The 18,342-nt window shown below is 39.9% G+C and overlaps 1 protein-coding gene across 5 annotated transcripts in view; it reads left to right on the top strand.

Annotated features, from left to right (window-relative positions):
* thg1l (tRNA-histidine guanylyltransferase 1-like) overlaps positions 1 to 16,942 on the top strand; it is a 30,570-nt gene extending 13,628 nt beyond the window's left edge. For all 5 annotated transcript variants that reach the window (XM_078550525.1, XM_078550522.1, XM_078550523.1 and 2 more), the window contains 6 exons: positions 165 to 417; positions 3,721 to 3,897; positions 7,811 to 7,980; positions 8,702 to 8,790; positions 14,281 to 14,388; positions 16,270 to 16,942. In XM_078550525.1, the coding sequence (XP_078406651.1) occupies positions 173 to 417; positions 3,721 to 3,897; positions 7,811 to 7,980; positions 8,702 to 8,790; positions 14,281 to 14,388; positions 16,270 to 16,431 (951 nt within the window). In that variant the 5' untranslated portion in view covers positions 165 to 172 and the 3' untranslated portion in view covers positions 16,432 to 16,942. The remainder of the gene's footprint in view (positions 1 to 164; positions 418 to 3,720; positions 3,898 to 7,810; positions 7,981 to 8,701; positions 8,791 to 14,280; positions 14,389 to 16,269) is intronic.
* The last annotated feature ends 1,400 nt before the right edge of the window (positions 16,943 to 18,342 follow it).

The raw sequence follows: 18,342 nt of genomic DNA, 5'->3' as shown, positions 1-18,342 counted from the left end.
CAGGATGCTAAATGACTTGGGATTTTTGTTATTACGTTAATGATTTATAAATGCAGGCTGTATTTGTGACTGAATAAAAGATTGTGAAAACGATAGCACCTTAAACCTTTGTGCACTCTAGAGTTTGGTAATGATATTAAGCATTAGCCTCTTTACTTTTGCAGACCACCTGATGCTGTATGGGGCATATTTGAAACGACTTTTAAAAGCTGCTGTTGCAGCCGGTCTTTCCAGATGCAATAGGAAAACAAGTGCAGTTGGATGTGGATTCTTTTGGGTCATGCGACACATGCGTGCTCAAAGTCACAAAACTATGGCTAAAAGTAAATTTGAATATGTTCGCAACTTTGAAGCTGATGATACCTGTCTGCAAAATTGCTGGGTTGTGGTTCGACTGGATGGCCGGAATTTTCACAAGTGAGTGGAAAGCATAGTATCATGCAATACATAATGATAAAATGTAGAAGAGTAAATGGTTGATTATGTCCTCAAAGCATTTTGAGGTGTTTTATGCAGTCCCTAAATTTAAAATCCATCTAAGTCTCTGCTGTTTGTATCTCAACTTGCACCAAGTCAGCTTCATCCATCATTTGCGTTCGCTGATCTACTTTGGCTCCTCGTTCACCAACATAGGAACAAGATAGGCCATTCAACTCCTTGAGTCTGTTTCATTGTTTCGTTATAGAATGGATGGTGTGTATCTTAACTCCACCCACTTGCCTTCACCCCATATCCTTCAAAGCCCTTATGTACCAAAAATCTATCACTTTGTTTTAAAATTATTAATTGAGTTAGCTTTTTTATATAGGAGAGAGTTCCACATTTCTACCACACTTTGTGAAGTGTTTCCTAACATTTCTCCTAAATGGCTTGCTTCTGATTTTAAAGTTATGTGGCCTTGTTCTAGACTCCTCCACCAGCAGAAAAAACTACTTTACCTATGATTCCTTTCAAAGTTCTATACACCTCAAATTAACTCGCCTCTTAATCTTCTATGTTCCAGGAAATACAGGTTTAATTTACATAATCTCTCCTAATCTAACCATTGGAACCCTGATAATATTCTGGTGAATCTGCTGCACTTTTTCCAAGCCCAGTATATCCTTTCTGTGGCCTGGTGAGAGCTGTACACATTATTCCACATGTGGTCTAACCAGAGTTTTGTATAGCTATAGCAAAACTACATTTCTTTTATTATTCTAGGCCCCTTGTTATAAAGGCTATAATTCCATTAGCTTTTTTGATTATATTTTGTACCTGACTACTACATTTTAGTAATCTGTGTACATCAACCTCTAAATACCTTAGGACTTCCATTGTTCTAGATTTTCACCATTTAAATAATGCTCACGCTTTTTCATTTCTTTTGGTCCAAAATCAATGACTTCGCACTCATCTGTATTGAAATCCATCTGTTACCATTCCATCCACTCGCTTTATAAATGTCTTTGTAATTTTATGCCCCCATCTACACGAATTACTATACTGTCAATTTTCATCATCGGCAAACTTGGATAATATAGCTCTCTATTGTATTTTCTAAGCCATCAATAAATGTAGTGAATACTTGAGTCATAGCATAGATCCTTGTGGGACACAGCTAATAATTTCTTCCAATTCAAGTGCACGCCTATTGTCCCTACTATTGTCTATCACCTAACTGATCTCAAAACAACGTCAATATTATGCCTTCAATTTCATAAGCTTTAATTTTAGCTAAAAGTTTCTAATGTGGGACTTTATCAAATGCCTTGTGCAACCCCATATACACTATGTCCAAAGATATTCCCCTGTCTACTACTTTAGTCATTTCCTGAAAAAACTCAGTTACACTCATTAGACATGACCCAGCTGTTACAAATCCATATTGGTTCTCTGTACTTGGCTCAAACACCTCAAAATTACCCCAATGGATCTATAGTCTATCACCTTAACCACACGGCTATGACCACCAGATCCCGGCTATGGTTTTAAAATTCTAATCCTTCTGTTCAAATTCTTTGATGGCTGCATCCGTCCAGCTCTATAAACCCAAATGTACTTGTATGTTGCTACAATTCTTGAACATCCTGAAATTTCATAATTTCACTTTCGGCAGCCATGCCTTTAGCCGTCTATGCCCTCAGCTCTTACATTCCCTCCCTATATCTCTCCATCTCTTTTCCTTTTAAGATGATCCTTAAAACCTACCTCTTTAACAAAGCTTTTAGTCACCTATTCTAATATCTCCTTTTTTTGATTGATTGATTGTGAAGTGTCTTGGGACGTTTTACCTCATTGATATATAAGTACAAGTCAATACTTTCTTGAAGTGTCAGGAACGTGTCATTCCGTGCCAGCAACATTCCACAATTTTTTGTTGGTACTGACTGAGAGAGTAAATGTTGCTCAGGTCATCTTTTTTATCCACTTGAACATACAGGAACTCATTTCAATGTTTTCTGAATGGTATCCCTGATAATGCAGCACCCTTGATGTTAACTGAGATTATGAGCTGAATCTCAGAATGGGGCTGAAACCCATTCTATCTAACTTAGGAAGTGAGTGCCATCAGCTGAGCGAATGTAAGCACGATGCAATTCTGGCCATTAAACAGAATGGTATCTTGAATAGGTCAATGATGCATCAACCAAGCTTGTACAAGTGTTGCCGCACATTTAGATGGGTAGGGTTTTAATTTTCCTTTAATTGAGAAATCTTGGGTGTAGATATTGCAAGACATGAAAGTTTTAAAAGAGGAGGTGGTCTCTCAAGAAGTAGAAGTTAGATTACACCAAGCTTCAGTTATAAAAGTCCTCTGGATTGAAGGACTGAGAGGGAAGGAGTTCCACAGTTTTGAGATGCAGAAAAAGAGGATTTTTTATTTATTCACATTCAGTGGCATGTGCAAGCTTTCATGTTACTAGTCATCCACAGTTAGTCAATGGACACACTCTAAGTCATATATTGGGGGTTGACTTAAGTTGGTGTGCTTCCCAAGTCACTTAGTTTTGAACGAGGCTTTAACTGAACCATTGCATAAATAGCACATGAAAGCAATGAAACTATAAACCTTTGCAAACTAATGGTTACAGGAAAAAGAATAGAGTAGGCAAGCGATTGTGATACCAGTTTAATGACCCAGAGGGTGTCAGTTCAAATATCAACAAAACAGGTTGGTAATTCAATACATCTGGTCACTTGTGGGCTAGGACCATAATACAAGCTGTTGTATTGTTGCTAAAATCCACTTGGATGACTAATGTGCAGAAACTGGCTACCCCTTACCTGATCTGCCCCATCTGTGACACCATCTGAAGGCAGCTGGGAAAGGGCAATAAATGCTACTTTTTAAAGGTCGCCAGACTTTTTTTTAAAGAAGAGTGTCATGTAAAACTAGTTATCAGTATTTGTTATGATACATAGCCAGTAAAAACCCACAAGCCTTTGATCTCATATTGGGATAAGAGTTCAATTGCCCTCGGTAGCCCTGGATTTGGGAGGAGAAAATTGGTCTGGGTTCAGATCCTTAGTCAATTATTTAGCAACTCGACTTTGAGATTCTTCTGCTGCTGAATTAGAGGCAAGTGCTTCTCCTTTTGTCATGTGGAGTCGGGCCAGAGCTTCGCATCCTGGTGTAATATATTTGTTTTCTAAATTCTGTTCAGTATGCAAAGGTGCTACTGTTTGAAACTCCTGCCTTTTGGTCAACTCTTACTTAAACCAGTTTCTTGACTTCAGGTTTGCAGATCAGCACGGTTTCAAAAAGCCCAACGATGACCGGGCCCTCCGTTTGATGACTAAATGCGCATTGACTGTCATGGAAGAACTGAATGATGTTGTGATCGCCTACGGCCAAAGTGATGAATACAGCTTTGTCTTTAAAAAGAGAACTAACTGGTTTAAGAGGAGAGCAAGGTGCAGTGTACAAATAGAGGCTTTCACTACGGACTAGTTTTCTGGTTTTATTTGTTTCAGATGTACTGTGGGCCGAGTGTCAGGGGAAGCAATGATATGTCTACTAAATACACTGGTTACGTATACTGAGGCTGTAGATATGAGGAAAAACTAGACGAATGGAGACTCTTTCAACTGAGGTTAAGAGAAGATCTGATGGAGGCTATTATGAGAAACTTTGAGGAGAACAGGGAAGAACTCTTTCTACTAGCCAGTAACTAGAAAACTAGCAGGCATAAATTTAAGATTCCGAGAAGGATGAAAGAGGTTCGATTTACTTTAATGCTGAGTGTGGTTGAAAGATGGAATGAGCAAGTCGCTTCTGTAAGGGAAATGGGTAAGCATTTGAAAAGGAATTTAAAAGCTTGCGAGGGAATGTACATAGGAACAGAAGAAGGACATTCAGCCTTTTGAGCCTGGTTCCTCCATCGATTAGATCATTGCTGATCTGTATCTTAATTCCATCTGCTTGCCTTGCTTCCATATCCCTTAATGTCCTTGATTAAAAAGAAAATCTCAATTTTGAACTTTTCAGTTGACCCTGAGTTGCAACAGTTTTTTGAAGCGGGACGGGGCAATGCTTCCTGACATCAGGAACGATCTTGTTCTAATTTTAAGATTATGCCACCTTGTTCTGGACGGAAATAAGGTAGTGAGATAAACTATCAACTCATTTTATCATTTTCAAATATCGCTATCATATCATTCCTTAATCTTCTATACTTAAGGGAATAAACACCTAGTCTATCCTAGAAAATAGCTAATGCAACACCTTTTATGCAAGAAAAGGGTGTAAGATTTTTGGATTTGGGCCCACAGATACCTAAATAGAAAGTCGATTAGTCATAAATAATTTTAAATTGATTAAGAAGCAACAGTCTAGATATGATACATTAACTAATTAGAAAAAGTATACGACCCAGCTTGTTACAGCTTGTGATAACAGCATTCCGCTCTCTAGTCGAAGTGTTAAGAAACTCTTCCTTCGATCTCTTGATCCTCCTCCTCCGATCCATCTGAAGAAGGCAGCTGCCCAACGAACACTGCCACCTCATCAGCACTTCCGCAGCACGTCAGCCCCCTACCACCAGTATAACACCTATATATGCTTTTTTTGAGAGCTGGAGGCTAACCCAGTGTCAATCATCTATCTATCAACTATCTAACTATTCTGACCAATGGATACAGGACAGGTATTCCAAATGTCCGAGTGGTTACCCTTGTACGTCACCCTGCATGATGTCAGCTTTTAAGTTTCCATCCTGCTATTGGTCATATCGTGGTTCTTTCTAAACAATTGCATTGATAAGGGGCTACATAGGACGTCATCTTAACTTAGGAATGACAACATGAACTAAGCGACCGTGCCGGTTTCCACGGACTGTTTAAAAATTGTTGCCTTTTCGGACAGCTTTTTACGGGTGTTATATTATGCAGAAAATATCTGTTCATTTAAGATCCCAATTTCTTACAGCTGGGAGACAGAAAGTAGGAAACTATAGGCCAGTTAGCCTAACATCTGTCATAGGGAAATTGCTAGAATCAATTATTAAGGCGGTTATAGCTGAATACTTAGCAAATCATAATTTGATCAGGCAGAGTCAACACGGGTTTGTGAAAGTGAAATTGTGTTTAACTAATTTATGGGAGTTTTTTTGAGGAAGTAACAAGCAATGCGGATAAAGGAGAACCTGTAGATGTGGTATACTTGGATTTCCAGAAGGTATTTGATAAGGTGCCACATCAAAGGTTACTACATAAGATAAGATTACATGGTGTAGGCGGTAACATATTAGCATGGTGTCACGACTCAATGGGGATAGTGCACTGCAATATCAAGCCCCACTGCTCCCCGAGCTGCAACAAACGTGAAAAGTTTGATCAACTTTTATATGTTATTTACAATGGATAAAGGATTGGTTAGCCAACGGGAAGCAGAGAGTAGGAATATGGTTTTTTTTTGGGTTGACAACAAGTAACAAGTGGAGTACCACAGGGATCAGTGCTGGGGTCTCAATGTTTGCAATCTACAGCAATGATTTGGATGAAGGGACCAAAGATATGGTAGCTATATTTGCTGATGACATTAAGATAGGTAGGAAAGTAAGTCCTTAAGAGGAGGTAGAGAGTCTGCAAAGGGATATAGACAGGTTAAGTGAGTGAGCAAAAATTTGGCAGATGGAGCATAATGTGGGAAAATGTGAACCTGTCCACTTTGCAGGAAGAATAGAAAAGCAGTATACTATTTAAATGAAAAGAGATTGCAGAACTCACTGGTACAGAGGGATCTGGGTGTCCTGGTACATGAATCACAAAAGGTTAGTCTGCAGATAAACAAGTGATTAGGAAGGCAAATGGAATGTTGGCATTCATTGCAAGGGGAATGGAATATAAAAGTAGAGAAGTTTTACTGCAGCTGCTTAGGGCCTTGGTGAAACCACATCTAGAATACTGTGTGAAGTTTTGGTCTCATTTGAAAAAAGATATAATTGCATTAGAAGCAGTTCAGAGAAGGTTCACTTGACTCATTCTTGGGACAAGGGGCTTATCTTATGAAGAAAAGTTGAACAGGTTGGGACTGTGCCCGTTGGAGTTTAGAAGAACAAGAGGTGATCTTATTGAAATGTATAAATTCCTGAGGGGACTTGATGAGGTAGATACCAGGAGGATGTTTCCACTTGCGGGAGAAATGAGAACTAGGGGACACAGTTTAAGAATAAGAGGTCTCCCTTTTAAGATGAAGATGGGAACTTTTTACTCTGAGGGTCATTAGTCTGTGGAATTCTCTTCTCCAGAAAACAGGAGAGGCTGGGTTTTGAATTTATTCAAGGCTGAATTAGACAGATTTTTGGTAGACAAGTGAGTCAAAGGTTGTGGGGGGCAGGTGACAAAGTGCATTTGAGACCACAACCAGATCAGCCATGATCTCAAATGACGGATCAAGTTCGGAGGGCTGAATGGCCAACTCCTGCTCCTAAGTCCTATGTTTCTATCCAATCTGACCTCAATATTACCTATTCAACTCTGGTATCATCACCAGAATAATACACTGCAGCGAGCTGGCACAAGCATGATGGGCTGGAGGGTTTCTCCTTTCTGTGTGTGCTTGAGAAACTCTGTGACATACAACCTGCTAATCATATTCCACTATATTAACTGTTATTTATACTGAAGGGTTAAATGGGAGAGTCTTGTTCATTTGGCAGTGGGAGAGGGACAGTGGCAGGAGAAATGTTAATTCCAGTTGGCTACTGTTTTTTTGACTGCAGTCAGCTCCTGGATTGGTGCTGGGGTTGACAGCAGCCCCCTGGAACCTCACTCGAGGCTGTTCTTCAATATCACCTGAGACAGTGAGTGTTGGCAGGCAGGTGCACTGCTTCCCTTGCGCATACCATTATTTCTCCTCTTCTCTGCCCACCAAAAGGGAAAAGGAGCCCACCGATTAAACTGCCCTGACTGAGATTAGCTAAATCAGTATACGCCAGGATCAAGCATGGGGTCTATCTAACCCAAATAGCATAAAAACAAAGAATTTACAGCACTAGAAGTGAGTAATTTGGCCTAATTGGTTCTATGCTGGTGTTTATGTACACATGAGCCTTCTCCCATCTTATTTCATCTAACCCTATCTGCAATTCCTTCTATTCATTTCTCCCTTGTGTACTTATCTAGATTACTCTGCCATTTGCCTCACTGCTCCATGTTGCAAGTCCCACATTCTAACCAAAGAGTACCACTGGGATTGCATATTTACTTAGAGCCAAAGGGCAGATCTTTTTCAGAACCAAGATAATATAAAACAGGTAATAAGATAAATAGAACTTCATTTTCCGTGAGATTGACATTCATTTTATTTTTTCTCTTCTTCCAACAGCAAATTCATGAGCCATGTGGTCTCCCAGTTTTCTTCCAGCTTTGTTTTCTACTGGCAAGATTACTTTAAAGATCAGGCCCTCTTATTTCCACCTGGATTTGATGGGAGAGTTGTTCTGTATCCTAGCAACCAGAACCTGCGAGACTACCTAAGCTGGAGGCAGGCAGATTGTGAGAAATTTAACTGGGTTGTTTTTGTATTTGCAATTTAAGGGAGATTATTTTCATTTTCCTAATGCTTTTGCTTAATATATTTTTAAAAAAGTTATCAAACCACTATAATTTTCCCCCTCCCCTCTTAAAGGCTTTGTCTCTTTGCTGGGATACAGGATCTCATGGCTCTCTGATACCTTGGCCTAGTGGCCATTGTTCACGTGAGCCTTGGTGAGTATTTGCTCATCACTAAAATGGGATGGAAGCATCCCATTCGATATGTGTGTACATGCATCTGTGTTCTAAGGTCTGATAAAGTCAGCCTGAAATCACTTGAATGCACTTTCAACTGTTTCAACTGTAATAGTTGCAGCCCAAGTTAGTCTCTCCCAAAGCCAGTGAAGTGACTTGCCACTGTTGCCCCCAACTGACATAAGATACCTCAGCATAGTCTGAGGCACTGTGGTGGTCTGTGACACAGTTTACTAGATAATTTTATTTTTTCATGTTTCAAGTGAACATAAGATGAAAATTCCAACTCTGTCCCAAATTTCCTTCCCATTGAAAGATTAGTGACTGCTTCGTGCTGTAAGATGGGTTCTACTTTAACTGTTCAAGTGCATGAATTCTCTGTCATCCACTGGGCCATTGTATGCATGTCCAGCATAGGTTTGTATTGAAATAAATTATTCAGAATATTCTGCTTTTAACTGCACTAACAATAGTTTTCCATCAATAGGTCATATTAATAATCTTTACAACACAACTTTTTGGGCATTGGTGCTGCAAGGTGGTTTGTCCAACAGTGAAGCGGAAGAGAAACTGAAGGTACAAAATCCTGACATGCTACTCACTGGGTTAGGACTGGGACTGCTTAATTGCATGTGTGAAATTTTGTTTTAAATGGATGTCTTTTTCCCACTTGTTTCTCTTCTCGTCTCTTAATGATATGGGGTATCATGCTGGTGGGAAAAAACCCCTTTATCAGTTTTAGGTTTAGGCAATGCTAGTAATAGTAAACAATGTAGAATAATGGTAATAGATTATGGGGTTAATAGGTTTAAGCATAGAATAGAAAGCTGGTGGTATAATAATGTTGACAGAGAGAGCATACTAGGCATTGGTGTGTCTGCTAAGGTTATAACTCAGGGATGAGCACATCTTCAAGTGTAAAAAATGTCTGGGAAGATGGGAAGTGTTCACCTTTACAGTTGGCCTAACTGCTCAAACATGTGAAATATTTGGAGAATAATGAACAAATAGAGCTACAGTGGGCATGCATGAGCAGAGAAGGTTGTCTACTTGACTGCTGGCACCCTTAGGCATTATCCTTACAAACTAACCTTCTGTGTTGAACTCTAACGATAGATGCACCGGAAAACTATTGGGACTCTAAATCGTCCGAAGGTGGACTCTCGTAAGTGATCGGAATGTTTAGTTTACAGTAATGAGTCCGTTGTTTGAGAGTTTAAATGTGTCTAACTCATAAACCTGATATAACCAGTAATTTTATTTATTTGATAAATAAAGATTATTGATCAGGTGATTCTTTCTCCTGTGTCCACATGCCTGTATTGTAGTAAAAGAATCAGGATTGTCCTACGGAGCCACACCAAATTTGTCTTTCTTGCAGGAATCTTGAGAGTTAACAGACCATCTGATTGTGGAGGACCTCACAGTGAAGTCCAATTGTTTGCCCACTGGTATCCACATAAGTGCAGTTTCAGCAGCAGTTGCTACTTAGTGATTAGGATTCTAAGGCATAACTTTTATTTTTTTCACTTCCATAGCTAAGGGCTGCTGCTGACAGCTATAATATCTCTATGGGAAAGAGGTACTTTAAAGGCTTTTGCAGGAACAGGAGTAGACCATTTGGCCTGTGAGCCTGCTCCGCCATTCAATAAGATCAAGGCTGATCATCGTGTGTTTCGAATTCCACATTTCCATCCACCTCTGATAACCATTGATACCCTTGCTTAACAAGAATCTATCTACCTCTGCCTTAAAAATATTAAGTAACTCCGTCTCCACCGGCTTTGGAGGCTCCAAAGTCTCTCAGCCCCCTGAGAGAAAATTTCTCCTAATCTCTGTCCTAAAAGGGCAACCCCTAATTTTAAAACTCTGCCCCTAGTTCTGGATTCACCCACAAGAGGAAACATCCTTTCCACATTCACCTTGTCAATACCGTTCAGGATCTTATATACTTCAATCAAGTCACCACTTGCTCTTCTAAACTCCAGTGGAAACAAGCCCAGTCTGCCTAACCTTTCCTCATAAGACAACCCACTCATTCCAGGTATCAATCTAGTAAACCTCCTCTGAAACGCCTCAAATGCATTTACATCCTTCATTAAATAAGGAGACCAAAACAGCGCACACTATTCGAGATATCTCACCAATGCTCTGTATAACTAAAGCATAACATCCTCACTTTTTATGTTCAATTCCTCTCATAATAAAGGATAGCATTCCATTAGCCTTCTTAATTACTTGCTGTACCTGCTTACTAACTTTGTGATTCATGCACTAGAACACCTAGATCCCTCTGCAACTCTGAATTCTGCAGCCAATCTCCGTTTAAGTAATACTCGGCTTTTTTATTTTTCCTGCCAAAGTGAACAACTTCACATTTTCTTACATTATACTTCATCTGCCAGATTGTTGCCCACCCACTCAACCTATCTATATCTGTCTGCAGCCTCTTATGTTCTCTTCGCAACATACTTTTCTATCTATCTTTGTGTCATCTGTAAATTTAGCTACCATGCCTTCACTCCCCTCATCTAAGTCATTGATATTAATTGTAAAAAGCTGAAGCCCCAGCACAGATTCCTGCGGGACTCCACTTGTCACATCCTGCCAATCAGAAAAAGACCCGTTTATGCATACTGTGTTTTACCAGCCAGCCAATCTTCTACCCATGCTAATACCCATGCTACTCATGCCTCCATCAGAATCCGAGCTCCCAATCTAGGCTGACACTTCAGTGCAGTACTGAAGGAGTGCTGCACTGCCAGAGGTGCAGTCCTTCAGGTGAGGTATTAAACTAATGTCTCATCTGCTTGTTTAAGTTGACACTAAAGAATCCATGGTGCTATTTAGAGAAGGGCAGAGTGCTGTTCTGGTGTCCTTGCCATCACTCTGCCTATAACCAGTACCATCAAGAAAAGGTTGTAAGGATAAGCCCAGCAATTACAGACCAGTCAGTTTAACTTCAGCGATGGGCAGGATTCTAGAAACAATTATTTGGGATAGAATTAGTAGTCACATGAAAAAATATGGGTTGATAAGGAAGAGCCATCATGGATTTCTAAAGGGGAAATCATGTTTAACTAACTTGCTGGAGTTTTTTGAAGAGGTAACTGAAAAGGTCAATGAAGGCAATGCTGTTGATGTGGTGTACATGGACTTTCAAAAGGCATTTCATACAGTGCCACACAACAGATTTGAGAAAAGTTATTGCTCATGGAATAAAAGGGACAGTTGCAACGTGGATACAAAATTGGTTGAAAAATAGGAAGGAGAGTAATAGTCAATGGATATTTTTCAGGCTGAAGGAAGGTTTGTAGTGGAGTTCCCCAGGGGTCGGTATTAGGACCCTTGCTTTTCCTGATATATATTAATGATCTAGATCTTGGTGTGCAGGGGACAATTTCAAAGTTTGCAAATGATACAAAGTTGGGAGTGTTGTAAACTGAGAGGAGGACAGTGTAGAACTTCAAAGGGACATAGACAAGTTGGTGGAGTGAGCATATGAAGTTCAATGTGGAGAAGTGAGAGGTGGTGCATTTTGGTAGGAAAAACGTGTGCAGCCAATATAAAATAAGGGGTGAAATTTTGAAGGGGGTGCAGGAGCAGAAAGACCTGGTGTCATGAAGCTATTAAAATATATAATATTTTGGAAAATATTTTTCTTTTAAAATAGAGGCTTGGTCTATGGGTATGTCTAATTGGATTAAAGCCAGCTAGTCTGGGTGCTTTGATGTACTAGTTTGAGATATAAACAGAGAGATAGCATGCATTTGCATTTTTTGAATAGAGCATTCAAGAAGTGGGATGAAAACTTGATACCTTTCTGACAGCTACCAAGCAATATGTTTATATTACTAATAAAATTGGTATTATGAAAGGGGTTTCATTGTTAAAAGGTGAAGTTCAAAGAAATTGTTGATATAATGAGAATTAACATTCAATGGGGCTGATAGGTATAACTTCAGTAGTTTTCAGGTGTGCAGGCAGAGGCAATGTAAGATCAAAAGGCAGCTGCAAGCCTCCAACTGGCTCCAAAGTGGAAGAACCTCATTTTGAAATTGTAAGGTGAAAATGCTTTGCCTGGCGCTTTGGTTAAGTCTGAGTTGCTGTTGCCTTAATGGAGATTAGTTTGGGAATTTGTTATAAGTTATGATAGTAGTAATTTGTAGCCATGTGTACATATATTTTAACCTGTGTGAATTAATAAAATGTTTCTAATTGGTTTAATGTAAAGCCTCGAGAACTAGTGGTCTGATTCCTGAGTTTAGAGTCACATCTCAAACATAACACTTAAATTACTGGCTATGACAGTTGTTTAAAGTTTCCCTCTGGGATTTTTAAATAACTCTGCTTTACCAGCTGCATCGGTCATAACACCTGAGTGTACGTGTGCATAGATCATTGAAAGTGGCAGGACAGGTGGAGAGAGCAGCTAATAAAGCATATAGTATCCTGGGCTTTATTAATAGGGGCATAAGAGTACAAGATCAAGGAGGTTACGCTGAATGTATAAAAGACACTCGTTAGACCTCAGCTGGAGTATCTTGTACAGTTCTGGGTGCCACATTTTGGAAGGATGTGAACACATTGGAGAGAGTGCAGAAGAGGTTTACAAGAATGGTTCCAGGGATGAGAAACTTCAGTCACGAAGATAGATTGGAAAGGTTGAGATTGTTATCCTTGGAGAGAAAGCGGCTAAGAGGAGATTTGATAGAGATGCTCTAAACCATGACGGGGCTGGACAGAATAGATAGGGAGAAGCTGTTCCCACCTGTAAAAGGATCGAGAATGAGAGGGCACAGATTTAAAGTGATTTGCAAAAGAAGCAAATGTGACGCAAGAAAAATCTTTTTCACACAACGAATGGTTCAGGTATGGAATGCACTGCCTGGAAGTGTGGTGGAGGCAAGTTCAATCGAGGCATTCAAGAGGGCATTAGATGATAATTTGAATAGAAACAATGTGCAGGGATACAGGGAAAAGGCACAGCAATGACACTGGTTCATAATGCTCATTTGGAGAGCCGGTGCAGATACAATGGGCCGAATGGTCGTCTCTGAATGGTGCCATTAAAATTCCGTGAGGTTGTCATTATTCTGATTGCTGTTTCTGGGATCCTGATGTGCAAAATGACTGCCAATTTGACTGTACAAATCCTTGCGATTCAAAGTAACACTTATGCCAGGTTGGTTTGAGGGCTGTAATAACATTTATATAAATGCAAGTATTTAATTTTTAAAAACCAGTACTAGTGATCTGCCTAAGGGCAGGTTCTCTGCTCATTGTTCCATAACTTGTGGTCTTAGCTTTCCTTTTTCAGTTGCATAAAGGAGCCTTTCCATTTTCAATTTCAAGTTGTGTACATGGTCATTGTCTTTCTCCCTCTTGGTCTATATCCCTTTAATTTTCCTTCAATCACCTCCTTCAGCAGGTTCTCATGCCTTAGAATATGGCCAACACAACCTTGTTACCTTTTCTTGATGATGTTTACTAACAATCTTTCCTCTTCCACCATCCTGAGAACGCCTTCATTGCTTTTGAGTTCTCTCCATCTAACCCATTCCATCCTCCTCCAGAACCACATTTCACAATTTTCTAGTCTTTGGGTGTCCTTTTATCTTTTCTCAAGATCCATGCTTCAGCACAGTGCAACAAGACACACCAAACCACAATCCTGATAGCTCTTTTCTTAGGATGTCTACTCATTCTTCTGAAGAAAAATTCTTTATATTTGGAGAATGCATTATTTGCCATTGTTACTCTAGCTCTGATTTCCTTCTGGTAATAAGCATCTTCTGACGAGATATTTCCCAGCTACTTAAATTGCAATTGCTATCCAAGATGTTGACCTTCACTTTCCTGTCATTATATTTTCCGATCTTCATAACTTTTTCTTTTACATTAATTTTCATTCCACAAGCTTTCCCTATTTCATCCCATCCATTAGTATCTGTAGATCTTGTGCTGTGCTTGCCACTTTTGGAACTGCTTGTTTTTAAATTGTAACTTGAGGAGAGATGTTTTTTAATTCACTAAATGATGCATTTTTTTTTACTTCTGGCATAGGGCACTCTTGCAGGAGAAAAAAATGACATTTTATTTCTGGAATTCAACATTAACTACAATAATGAACCAGAAATTTATAGAAAAGGAACTGTGCTGATATGGCATAAGGTGAGTATATTAGTATAGCTAGTATACCAACCACATTGATGTCCAGGATTTACACTGTGACCAGTGTTTCATTGCAAGTTCGAGGCTATCCACTCAGCTGCCTCTGTAGCTCCCTCCTCGTGTTCCCCCCTCACTGGGAACCAAGAACAAAGCAAATGTAGGGAAGAAACATCGTAGGAAAAGGAACCCTTTGGTATATTTATAATCTGCGGGAATTAGGAGGTTGACTGTGGTGGCAGCGGAGATTGTTTGGGACTCATTCTGGGTTGGGAATGTAACTGAAACTTCCAGGTTGCATGATGTTCTGTGAGCGTGAGTAATCCTCTCTTTAGGTCATATATTGTTATGGGATTTGATCTCCAACAATAAAGGTTAATGAGATGCTCTGTTTCTATTTGGCTTGCTGAATGAAGCATATGTGGAAAGATGCAGGTGGAGCTCTGTGCTGTATAAGTGCATGTGTAAAAGGTGATTGGCTTTCTTTGTATTGAAGGCAGCATCAAATCAGCCATACAGAAATGGAAGGTCCTGATTTTAATCTGACCATCTTACTGTGTGCAAATTGGCCACAATGTTTGTTTACGAGAAAAATGTGACTGCACTTCAAAAATAATTCATTTTTAATGAATTGCACTTGGTTATGCTGAGGACATGATTAATTAGGCACTATATAAACACCAAGTCTGGGGAGACGGTGGCGTAGTGGTAATGTCACTGGACTAGTAAATCCAGAGACCCAGGCTAATACTATAGGGACACAGGATCAAATCCCACCATGGTAGTTGGTAGAATTTAAATTCAATTCATAACATCTAGAATTGCAAGTTAGTCTCAGTAATTGTGACCGTGAAACCATCAGTTGTCGTAAAACCCATCTGGTTCACTAATATTCTATAGGGAAGGAAATCTTCCATCCTTATGTGGTCTGGCCTACATGTGACTCCAGATCCACAGCAATGTGGTTGACTCTCAACTGCTCTCTGAAATGGCCTAGCAAGCCACTCAGTTGAAGGGCAAATAGGGATGGGCAGCAAATGCTGGCCTTGCCAGCAATACCCACATCCCATGATAGAATAAATAAAGAAAAATATAAATAAACAGTCTTTGGGAGATGTTAAATTGCGACCCCATCTTCTCCGTCAGGTGAATATAAAGGATCCCATGGCACTATTTCGAAGAAGAGCAGTGGAGTTTTCCCTGGTGTCCTGGTCAATATTTATCCCTCAAACAATATCACTTTTTACTTTTAAAATTTGTTTATCTGGTCGTTATCACATTGCTGTGTGTGGGAGCTTGCTGTGCAAATTGGCTGCCGCATTTCCTACATTACTACAGCGACTACACTTCAGAGGTACTGCTGTAAAGTGCTTTGAAAGAATATCATGTGCTCATGAAAGATGTTATAGAAATGCAAGTCTTCTCTGTTGCTTGAAGTATCAGTGTTTGGAACAAGCTACAGCCCTGTAGCGGATAGGATTGATTCCTGCTCTAGCAGATGTGGAATTCAAATACCGGTGGAGGCAGTCAGGAGAAACGCTTTAGCCCAATTATAATGAGTTGCGGCATAGGTTACAAGGAAAGGCTGTTGAAGTGGATAGTTTAAATGGTTTCAAGGGGCAATTTGATCTTCTGGAGAGCATTGAGTGCAGAAGATATGGTGAAGTTGATCTTTAAATAGGACAATCTTATTGGGTCTGTTAGTCCTTTGTTTGTACCTCAATGCTATGTTTTAATGTGCATTTGTGGTGAGATTTATCTTGGTCAGATTGTGGTTATTAAATTCCTAATACCATGTTATCATTGTGAAATAAAGATCAAAATTTACTAATCTTGTGAATTTAATGGTGTTGAGATCCCCTTTTGATTTTTTTCCCCCTTAAGGTTGAAGAAACTATTGAGAAAAGGGTCACAACTCCGGATGCACCAGAGGGGAAAACTGTTGTGGTGAAAAGAACTCGTAACAAAGTACTCCCATTTCATGTGGACATCATTGGTGATAAGTTCTGGGAAGAGCATTTGGAGATTCTTGCTGATGACAGCTAAGCAGAAGACCTCTTTTGCTCCCCCACTCCAGATGGTGTTGATGTGCTGGAGTACAGATCAACAAGCACTGTTGGTGCTCATGCTGTCTTGTTCAGGTGGTGATTTTTGACTGAGCTGCAGGGAATGATATATCAGGGATAGAGGGATGATGCATCACGAACAAGTCAGCTCCCTGTCTGGTTCCAAGATACACAGGTGTACCTTCCAGTGGCATTCACTGGTTAGCATGCAGGAACAAGAGTCCTTTGTTTTTATCTTTCCTTGCCTCCCTGACCAAGGCTAGCCATCATTCCCTGCTACTGGCTGAAGTGAACTTTGGAAGAGACTATAAAATTTAAGCTGGGGCCCTGACCCCATTTAAAGTTGAATTTATATGTGGCTTTTTAATGTTTTAATATTAGATGTGTTTTTGATAAATGTCTTTGAATGAAGAAATGTAATATTATGGCTGTAATTGAGTCCCAAATTCAGGTTAATAATTCTCATATTAAATGTTGGTAACCTTTTTAAATGCCTTTTCCCAGTGAGTTGTGTTAGTTCATGCATGTTCAACCTATTTCATTATTTATGCACCTTACACTCGGATACTTAGCAGTGAAGCTAAGCTGACTTACTTTGCAGACCTTTGTACAAATTCACAGAAGATTTTTAGCTAGTCATTTTTTTCTTTGTAGTCATTAATACCTGTAAGAGACTTCAAGGTAGAGATAGTGGCGGCAACTGCCTCTGTGTGGGCTAGTTGAATGCTGTGATGGGTGGTGGGGGAGGGATTTGCATGTTTTCTAGGTGGATGATTTAATATGGGCCATTGAGCACTTTTTATGCTTGTGATTAGCAATGAGTACAACTTATATTTATATAGTGTTTTAATGTAATCAAACAACATAAACTGCTTCACAGGGGTGTCATCACACACAGCTTGACAACAAGCCAAATAAGAAAATATTAGGTAGGACATGTGACCTAAGCGTAGTCAAAGAGGAAGATTTTAAAGAGCATTTTAAAGGAGGAGAGAGAGCTGGACGAGTTTAGGGAGGGATCTCCAGATCTTAAGGCCTAGGCAACTGCAGGCACAGCTGCCAATGTTGTAGCTAAGGAAATCAGGGATGTGCAAGAGAATCATAAAAGCACAGACCATGGACAGTTGTGGATCTAGTGAAGATTAGAGATGGGGAGGAATGAGGCCATGGAGGGATTTAAAAACCAGGATGAGAGTTTTAAAAATGAGGTATAAGAACATAAAATAATGGAATAGGCCATTTGGCCTCCTCAAGATATTCAATAAGATTGTGGCTGATCTGATCATGGCCTCAGCTCCACTCTGCTGCCTGCCTCTCATAATTCTTGACTCCCCTGAGAATCAAAATTGTGTCTAACTCAGCCTTGAATATATTCAATGGCCCAGCCTCAGCTGCTATCTGGAATAGAGAATTCCAAAGACTGATGAGAGGGACCCTCCTCATCTCTGTCTTAAATGAGAGATTCCTTGGGACTGTGCCCCCTAGTTCTTGATTCTCCACGAGGCAAAACATCGTCTCAACATCTTACCTGTCAAGTTCCTTAGAATCTCAAAGATCCTCAAAAAACTCGTAATAAAATTGTCAAACACGATTTTGACACTGGGTTCTAAGGTATACTATTGAGAACAGATGGGTGATGGGACTTGGAATGAATTAGTTTATGGGTTGCAGAGTTTTGGACCAGCCTAAGTTTACAGAGTGCAAGGCAGAGGACCAGCCAGGAGAGCATTGGATTAGTCAGTCTAGTAGTGACAAAGGTATAGATGAGGATTTCAGCAGTGGAAGGGCTGAGGCAGGGGCAGCGTGGGGCAATGTTATGGAGGTGGAGGACTTGGTGATGGTAGAGGATAGGTGGTTGGAAGCTTAGTTTGGGGTCATGTAGGATACCAAA

The sequence above is a fragment of the Cetorhinus maximus genome, chromosome 10, assembly GCF_964194155.1.
Source record: "Cetorhinus maximus chromosome 10, sCetMax3.hap1.1, whole genome shotgun sequence".
Lineage (NCBI taxonomy): Eukaryota > Metazoa > Chordata > Chondrichthyes > Lamniformes > Cetorhinidae > Cetorhinus > Cetorhinus maximus.
Note: the sequence above shows the minus strand (reverse complement) of the source record. Positions and strands in the feature narration are given on the sequence as shown.